At 45.6% G+C, this 9,831-nt stretch overlaps 1 protein-coding gene across 2 annotated transcripts in view; it reads left to right on the top strand.

Annotated features, from left to right (window-relative positions):
• Nucleotides 1–995: 995 nt before the first annotated feature.
• DHRS7C (dehydrogenase/reductase 7C) overlaps nucleotides 996–9,831 on the top strand; it is a 21,596-nt gene continuing 12,760 nt past the window's right edge. For both annotated transcript variants that reach the window (XM_017531439.2, XM_017531440.2), the window contains exons 1-3: nucleotides 996–1,144; nucleotides 1,317–1,476; nucleotides 9,066–9,178. In XM_017531439.2, coding sequence (XP_017386928.1) covers nucleotides 1,323–1,476; nucleotides 9,066–9,178 — 267 coding nt within the window. In that variant the 5' untranslated portion in view covers nucleotides 996–1,144; nucleotides 1,317–1,322. The remainder of the gene's footprint in view (nucleotides 1,145–1,316; nucleotides 1,477–9,065; nucleotides 9,179–9,831) is intronic.

Below are 9,831 nucleotides of genomic sequence, written 5' to 3' on the forward strand. Positions count from 1 at the left end.
TAGGGCTGGAAAAGAGACATGATGGGGCGCGTTGGCAATGTTCTGTTTCTTGAGCTGCATGCTGATCACGTGATATGTTCAGTCTATGAAGATTCGTCAAGCCATAAACTTAAGTGTGTGTTTCCAGTATGTATATTAAATGTCAATAAAATGCTGGGACTTTAAAAATCTTCCTGGTTATTTCTAATTTCCAAGAAAGAAATACAGTCTTCCTTATCCCCTACAGACACACATCTGCGCGCGCGCGAGCGCACACACACACACACACACACACACACACACACACACACAGCTCTTAGCCCCATTCCTGATTGGTCCTTTGCTGTTTACACACAACTTAGGACATGATTGTGACTGGCCTTTGGTTTTGGATGGCTCCAGCCCTTGAACTGGGTTTCTGTGTCTCCAGTTTTAACCCTACTGAGTTTCCTTATGCAATGAAAATATTTCACATTGGGGATAAATTCTCAGCATCCTTAAAAACGAAAGATAACAACAGTACCTTCTGATGGCCCAGGGTCTGTGCTAGGTTAACGCGATGCAGATCATTTGTCCTCTCAATAGTCCTGCCCATTTTACAGACAAGGAAGCTACGGCTCAGAAGTGAGAAGCACTCACCAGACTGTGCTCTTTCTGCTATTTCCTGTCACACTTCCAAGTGGTTCTTTCTGCAAAGGCTTCATGCTGTTGAACAGTTTTCTACGCTTTGCATCTCCAACTAGAAAGCAAATGCCAGATGGCCCTTCTGCCACGTCCAGCCAAACTACCTGGAAGCTACCTGATTGCGAGGGTTACTGGAAGTGAGGGCAAGGATGTTTGTGCTGAACGTCCCAGGTTCTGATCCCTCGTGCTCAGCCCCAAACCGCAGAGGAAACCTCTAATAGTCAGGCAAGCCAGGAGAGCTTTGGCAAGAGCCCTGAAATCAGACCCGGCCAGCATGTGTTCCTGAATATCAGAATAGACACTATATTTATTCTGAAAGCCTTTTAGTGCAACTGAAAGCTATAAATAACCATTAGGGCCCAAGCAAGTGGCCTTAACACATGGATTTTCTTCCAAAAAATGCAGACCCATTTTAATTAAGTTTGCAATTAACCTGTAGGGAGGGCAGGTCCCCTGGATTCCATTTGCTTCTGGAGACACTGTGAGTAATTTCCTATTTGTTGAACATTTGGGGATTAGCATGCTTACTGGGTGTTCAGCTTGGAGGCTTGCACAGAACCGAGCTCCTTGCAGCCTTGGCCTCCCCCAGCCCTGAGAGTCCCAATCAGTGTCTCTTTGCAAAGCCAATCCCCTTTTACTCTGTTGTCCCCCAGAACAAGATGGGAGTCATGGCTGTGCTGATGCTGCCCCTGCTGCTCCTGGGAATCAGCGGCCTCCTCTTCATTTATCAAGAGCTGTCCCGGCTGTGGTCAAAGTCAGCTGTGCAGAACAAAGTGGTGGTGATCACCGATGCCATCTCAGGACTGGGCAAGGGTAAGCTGGCTTTGCTCCCACCTGTGCCCATTTCTGCCCTCAGGGACTGGCAGGGTGGCAGGATGGTGTGTGGGCAAACCTGCTAGGCAGGAAGGGGTCGATCCTGTGCTCTCCCGGCTTCTATCATTAACCGGCAAGTTTCCTGTCCTTTGGAGCCTGCAAATTCCTGATAAATGAGGGGGGTGGAATATCTAGGGTTGCAAACTTACAGTCTAAGGGTTAAAATTGGTCTGCAGATGTGATTTCTTTTGACTTCGGGGAGTTTCCGGAAATTTTGAAAATGCAGCGCCTTTAGCTGGAGCAGTGTCCTGGTTGTGAGCCCAGACTCAGGAGGAGATGGGTTCAGTTCCTGGCTCCAGCACTAACTAGCTGGCTACTTCACCTCTCTGCCCCAAACTTCTCATCTGTAAAGCAAGAATACCAGCAGTCTCTACCTCATGATGCCGTTGTGAGGAATAAATGAGTTCATAGATGGATAGCACTTAGAATAGCGCCTGGAGCTCAGTGGGTATCACTCAAGGGTTAGTAATGATGATAATGAACACACATAGGCAGAACGTGCCCACTCTAATGGGCCACACATCCCACCCATCCCTATTGCCTCACACTAGGCCTGATTCTTTCAATCGCTGCACTTGCTGGCATGGAAGGCATTTGCATTTGCAGCCCCTGAATTATATAGTCTCAGAGGGGCCCTTCTGCTGGTGACATATATGACATGAGGAGGCGTAATTGTCCTTAAGTTTGCAAGATTCTGACTCTATCCTTCCAGAAAATGGTAGTACAACTTTATATGTTATATAATTAGTGCAATCTTTGTTGTTGTTTTTATTTTTTAAGACAGAGTCTTGCTCTATCACCCAGCCTGGAGTGCCATGGTGATCTTGGCTCACCGCAGCCTCCGCCTCCTGGGTTCAAGCGATTCTCCTGCCTCAGCCTCCTGAGTAGCTGGGACTACAGGTGTGTGCTACCATGCCTAGCAATTTTTTTGTATTTTTAGTAGAGACAGGGTTTCACCGAGTTGACCAGGATGGTCTGGATCTCCTGACTTCGTGATCTACCTGCCTTGGCCTCCCAAAGTGCTGGCGTTACAGGCATGAACCACTGTGCCCAGCTGTTTTTATCATTTTTAATCAATTATAGAAGCCACACAGCCAAATATTCATTAGTAACTCAACAAGTGTCTGCTGAGTCCACTATGTCCTGAGCATCCTTCTCGGGGGCTGGCCACTTACTGCCATGGTGCTGCCATTGTGAAAACATTTGTAATGTTCCTGAGAATTCCCTCAAAGCCTGCTGCTCATCCTCTTCGGCATCCCAACAGGAGCCCAATCTGCATGCTTTGAGGATGGCTTTGATTTCAGTGGGTGACCCACCTGGGTCCATCTAGTAAGATAAAAAAAAATAAAAAATAAAAAAACAAAGCATAAGGCAGACAGACTAGGCTCTCTACATGGCCCCAGATGAGTCTCACAAACAATTTCCAGAGAGGATATCCAGCATCAAAAGGGAGCGAGGTGTCTGGGCACGGTGGCTCACACCTGTAATCCCAGCACTTTGGGAGGCCAAGGCAGGCAGATCACAAGGTCAAGAGATCGAGACCATCCTGGCCAACGTGGTGAAAACCCGTCTCTACTAAAAATACAAAAACTAGCTGGGCGTGGTGGCGTGCACCTGTAGTCTCAGCTACTTGGGAGGCTGAGGCAGACAAATTGGTTGAACCCGGGAGGCGGACGTTGCAGTGAGCCGAGATCGCGCCACCTCACTTCAGCCTGGCACCTGGCGACGGAACGAGAATCTGTCTCAAAAAAAAAAAAAAAAAAAAGGGAGCCAGGTACACAAACTCAAACTCCTTCTTCTTACGGAGCAAGCCAGGACACACACATGCATCAATCAGACCAGACACTAGGCAACAGGGAGAGTGTTGCCCTGGAGAAGTGGAAAAGAGGTGCTCACCTACGAGCCTTTCAGAACGAAGGCTTTGGGGAAAATTTGCTCTCCCAATGGTGATCTTTGTCTGGCACTGCACCAGGCTGCTCATATGCGACCCCTGACATGGCCTCTACCCTGGAGCCTTTCCTGACACCTTCCTTGCTCCTTCTTGTTGAATGACCCTTGTGGGGCCAGCTTGTGACCTGGCCCCTCATAACTGCATACCACATTAGTGTATTTCTCATGCCTTATCTGTGTGTTTCTCAGTGTATCCACTAGATACAGGATTCCCAGTGCTGGAGTCTGTGTTTTGTTCACCCAGGCAGCCTCCACACCTAGCTCCATGCTTCGTTGGCATACTTGGAAAATGCGTAATGAATAACCTCTACAAGTGTCACGTGATCAGGGAAGGCCCTCCTTTGGATAAGTGTGTTCTCGCACATGTGTTTGATTGCTTTCCAGTTTGATTCCAACATGGCTGGAGAATATACTCTGTATGATTTCAATTCTTTTGAATTTGTGGAGGTTTGTCTTAGGATCTATCTTGGTACAGGTTCTACGAGTGCTGGAGAAGAACGTGCATTCTGCCACTGTCCTATGAATGCAGATTCAATCCTGTTGGTTGGGGAGGTTGCTCAGCTCTTCTGCAGCCTTGCTAGTTTTGTGTCTTATTAGTAGAAATACAGTTTTATTTATCATTGAGAGATGTGTATTTGTTTTAATCATCTCATTCATTTTTAAAACATCTCATTCAGTTGTAGTCACACATGACACCAATCAGGCACCCAGGAAATACATCTCATGAGGGAAACAGCCTTTACAGGAGGATGCCATGGCTGAGCCTGTCATGTCTGCTGTCAGGGTTCTTTTTTTACTCTATCACATTGACCCACCCTGGAAAGAAATGCAAAGAAGAAAAACATAAAGTCCCGGTACTTAGTAGTAACTTGAGATGCTGGGTGTGTGTGACTTTAAATAAATGCCTAACTCCCCACGCTGCTGACAACAGTGATTCCAGCTTCCAGCTGCTCCGTGTCTCAAGTCCAGGGCACTGAGTGGACGACACAGGCTGCACACAGCCACTGCACACCCTGATGCCACGGAACCTGCATGAACCCCGTGGGTGGTGCCCGGAGCAGCAGGGAATGCCGCACCAAATCATTTACTAGGGAAATCAAACAAAGGTCAAACGTCTAGCCCTCGCTCCAAACCTCCAGAATTCAGCCCAGTCGGGAATCCTGTCACCTTGTACCCACCGTGTCTGCAGCAAGAGTGATGATCAAAATACCCAACCCCTGCACTTAAGCTGCATCAGTGAGTACAACGGAGCATCAGCCCTGCCTGTGTGTTATCACCTCAAAGACACAGCTTCTGTCCTTTAAACATTTCTGAAATCAGACTGATTGACTTTCAATCAATAGCATCTTACAATCCCCACAGGCCACCCTTTAAAAAGTTGCTGTGGATCACGCCTGTAATCCCAGCACTTTGGGAGCCTGAGGCAGATGAATCACCTGAACTCAGGAGCTCAAGACCAGCCTGGGCAACATAGTGAGATCCCCATATCTACAAAAAATGCAAAATTTAGTCAGGTATAGTGGCATGTGCCTGTACTCCCAGCTACGTGGGAGGATTGCTTGAACCCTGGGGGCAGATGTTGCAGCCAGCCGAAATTACACCACTGCACTCCAGTCTGGGCGACAGAGTGAGACCCTGTCTCAAAAAAAATTAAAAATAAAAGTCGTTTATTATCTCCGAAATCAGGAGACAGCTCATCATCGATGGCATCTTAGATTGAAGAAATACAGAAAGAAGGGCTTCATTTATGTTTGTTAAATGAAAAAGAAAAAGCCTGGTACCAAAGTGCTTAATGAGAGATACATGCTGAGCGGAGCTGATAAAAGAATAGAAATAAGGACACCTGGGTATACCGAAGGCTGGTTTCTGCAAAAATGACTTCTTTGGGAGCAGGGCCTCTAGGCGTGGTTTCAGTAGCACTGAGGCACTGAGCATGCCACTGGCCTCCGGCCTCCCAGGCCCTCCTAGGCAATTGCGGAGAAGGAAAATGGCATGATGGGGAAAAATGCTCCCAGCTGTTCTAAATCATGGCTAAGGCTAGAGGTTTGATCTGGCTCCTCTGACCAAGTGCAGCAGCTCCCACCTGTAGTCCCAGCACTTTCGGAGGTCGAGGCCAGTGGATGACCTGAGATCAAGAGTTTGAGACCATCCTGGCCAACGTGGCGAAACCCGTCTCTACTTAAAATACAAAAATTATCCGGGCATGGTGGCAGGTGCCTATAATCCCAGCTACTTCATTTCTGTGAAGTGGGAGACGTGGGTTTTTTCTCCACTTGCTCAATCCCTCCTCAGCCCCTGGTTCCCAGGAAGTCTACTCCCCACCAGCCCTGTCCTTTGGAGTCCCACTGCCCTCCTGAGAGATCCTCTTGGGCAGACTTGAGACAAGCTCTCAACCAACTCATGGCCTACCCTGCGATTGGTGGTTGTGACTGCCTTGGCGCTGCAGGCCACCCCGATGGAGAGGTCCCAGCTTTCCTCTTCTCTGGCCTCAGGGCACTGGCTAGGTCCAGGAGCTTACCTATAAGACATCAGGCTGGGCTCCTGGCTGCAGGGAGCCATGCTGTTCAGTTGATTCTTCCTGTGCCCTTCTCTCTAGGACAGAGGCAATGAAAACATCCGCGACCTGGGCCCATGAGCGAAAACTCACCTAATGTTCTCCCCAGGGGAATCTTCCTTCAAAGTCTCCTCTATTCCTCCTCCTCTGATTCTTTTGTGTCCTATTTGTGGCTAAAGGGAATTGAATTTCATAAACAGGTTTTTAAAATTTCCGTTTAAAATCAGCATCTTGAACTGGCATCTAACTTTGGAATTTTATATCTATTTGATCTTAGTGCCTCAGTTAAACTTCCAATTTAATCTACTGTTACATATAGATATGTAGATTTATTATTACATTATATACATGAACACACACACAGATACAACCCAGCCTTATGGCACTGTATTCAACACACTGTTTTGAATCTTTTTAAAAATTACTTTTAAACTTACTCTATTGTGAACTTCGTTCCATGTCAATAGACCAGTTTCTGCAACCTCAATTTTAAGGGCTTCAAAATTGTGTGTAGATGTACTATAATTTACTTCACCAATCCCTATTACATTGGACATTTACAATTATCTCCAACTCTTAACTCTTATAACTGGTACTGAGATAAACAATATTATAACTATGTCTATACGGACATTCTTAATTATCTCCTTAGAATAAATGCCCATCCATGAAATCACTGAATCAAATTCTTCGCTTACTTTAAGTATACTGTCAAGGTTTTCCTTCTAAAAGACTGTAGCAATGTATACTGCCACCAGCAGTGAGTGCGTGACCCCGACTATTCACAGCGGCCAATGTGGCCAAGACTATTTCCAATTTTGTATTTTATTATCTGATAGTAAAATTAGTCCCATGTTTTAGTTTGCATTTACTTATTACTGGTATTGACTCATCTTCTGTATCTTGATACTTTTTTTAATGAATTGCTTACTCATCTCCTTAACCCATTTCTTTATTAGCACATTTATCTTTTTTCTAATTGATTTGTAGGAGTTCTTCGTATATCAAATTAACCCTTTTCTGACATATAAACAATTTTTCTCTAAATTTGTGTTGTCCTTTATTTATGGGTGGATTTTTTTGCTTTGTTATAAGAAGGTTTTTTTTAAAGGGCAAAATCTAGGCTGGGTGTGGTGTCTCACACCTGTAATCCCAGCACTTTGGGAGGCCGAAGCGGGTGGATCACCTGAGGTCAGGAGTTCGAGATCAGCCTGACTAACATGGGGAAACCCCGTCTCTACCAAAAAATACAAAAATTAGCTGGGTATAGTGGCGGATGCCGGTAATCCCAGCTATTTGGGAGGCTGAGGCAGGAAACTTGCTTGAACATGGGAGGTGGAGGTTGCAGTGAGCTGAGATCACGCCATTGCACTCCAGCCTGAGTGACAGACTGAGACTCCATCTCAAAAAAAAAAAAAAAAAAAAACAAAATTAAAAAAAAAAAAAAAAAAAAAAAAAAGAGGTAAAATCATTTCTGTTAAAATTTCCTTCCTTCAATGGATGCTCAGGAGCCTCTCCCCAGTGTAAGGGTATATATTCATCCCTACCTTCTTCTAGTTCTGTTTTGGTTCTGTTTTTATATTTTACTATTTAGTATATTTTGGTGTAATGCATCCAGCTTTTTTCTGTCCCAAATAGGTATTCAAATACCACTTTTTTTTTAAAGATAGTCTCACTCTGTTGCCCAGGCTGGAGCGCAGTGGCATGATCTCTGCTCACTGCAGCCTCCATCTCCTGGGTTGATGCAATTAATCCCACCCAAATAGCTGAGATTAAATTTTTCAAATTTTATCAGAGATGGTTTTTACCATGTTGGCTAGGCTGGTCTTGAACTCCTGACCTCAAGCGATCTGCTCACCTTGACCTCCCAAAGTGCTGAGATTACAGGCATGAGCCACCGCGCTGAGCCCCCACTTTTTACATAATACACTCTTTTCCCATTGATTCAACATGCTAGCTTTATCATACACTAAATTCTCCTCAATATGTGGCTCTATTTATTATCAATATTTCTATCTAGACTCGAACTGCTAACTCTTTAATTTCTGTAATTTTATAATATATTTTAACAACTGTTTCTCAAAATGTTCTTTGTTTTCCTTCATACTGAATATTCCAATTCAAATGTGCAAAATATGCCATATAAAGTGTAGAATCTGCCTGTCATTTCCCAAGAACTGTTGAAATCCTGATTTACCTGATCAATTTAACTTGGAAGCAAATTGGCATCCTTATTGAATTTTGTCATCCAGACTAATCATGGACAGCCTCTTTCTCAATAAAACACCTGAATTGAAAGGAATCTTCCCTTCTCTGCAGCCTTAACAATTCAAGGTGACATTGTTAACCCAGTTACGCCTGGATTCAGGTTTCCCTCTGTCAGCAGACTGAGCCCTCCCAGCGCCCTCCTCCCAGCTCTCTCAGGGATACCCAGTATACCTGTTTTCAGGCCTCATGGAGACCTCTCATCCCTACAACTCCCTGCTTGGCTCTTATCTCTACAAATCGATCTTGGCCTTTTCTGCCTTCAGTCCTGCTCACACCAGCACCTCAATTGCACCCTCTCTCCAATACCACAATTCCCCTGCCCTCCTGAGTAGCTGGGATTACAGGGATGGGCCACAATGCCCAGCTAATTTTGTATTTTTAGTAGAGATGAGGTTTCTCCATGTTGGTCAGGCTGGTCTCGAACTCCCAGCCTTGGGTGATCCTCCCACCTCGGCCTCCCAAAGTGCTGGGATTACAGGTGTGAGCCACCGTGCCTGGCCAATAATCAGAATTTTCTAACAAAGGAAGAGTTGTCTCACTACACCATGAGCTCCCTTTCATGGAAGCAACTATGTGGAGACTGGAAATGACAAAAATTCCAGCCCCAGGAGGGAGTTGAATGAAATGACTCCTAAAGGACCTCATGGTGCTAAGACTTCTGAGTTTTTTGAATTCATGAGTTCCCAAGAGAGGGGGGTTCGCTGTCCATGGCTCCATACACACAGTGTGCTCCGCTCTGTTTCCCTCTTCCCCACAGAGTGTGCTCGGGTGTTCCACACAGGTGGGGCAAGGCTGGTGCTGTGTGGAAAGAACTGGGAGAGACTAGAGAACCTCTATGATGCCTTGATCAGCGTGGCTGACCCCAGTAAGGTAAGCTTCTAGCCGTCGGCGTGGGTAACCCTGGGCACTCCCAGCCTCCATTGATCGTTCAGGACCAGCTTGTGGACCAAGTGGAGGAAACTTGGTGATTGCTTTGGGGAATGTGAGGCAATGAACCCAATGACCTTGACATAGGCAAGTTTACCATTCATAAGGGGTTGACTTGTTTTGACCACCCACCATGACAAAATTGTGTTCTTTAGCCACGGCCCCTTGCCCTGATTCTATATAAGTCAAACTGAACAAGGATACAGAACACAGAGGATGTTACAGGTACCAGCTGTGATTACAAACACAGCCATTTTTTTTTAATGCCTCAACTGGTATCTCCTTCAAAGAAACCAGATAAATGAGACCCCTTCCCAAGAAGTCTCCGAGGAAGTGAACACTTATTTTAATGAGGCTGCAGTTTCCAAAGTCTTCCTAGAGCATTGGTCAGGGAACTGTCTTTGGGGCTCCCATCAGGATATTTGTTTCTAATCTTTACCTTTGAGGTTTCATTTGGTGTTTAGAAACAGCTAAGTCAGGTGCAGTGGCTCATGCCTGTAATCCCAGCACTTTGGTAGGCTGAGGTGGGCGGATCACCTGAGGTCAGGAGTTCGAGACCAGTCCACCAACATGGAGAAACCCTGTCTCTAATAAAA

Source organism: Cebus imitator, unplaced genomic scaffold (genome assembly GCF_001604975.1).
Source record: "Cebus imitator isolate Cc_AM_T3 unplaced genomic scaffold, Cebus_imitator-1.0 Scaffold72, whole genome shotgun sequence".
Lineage (NCBI taxonomy): Eukaryota > Metazoa > Chordata > Mammalia > Primates > Cebidae > Cebus > Cebus imitator.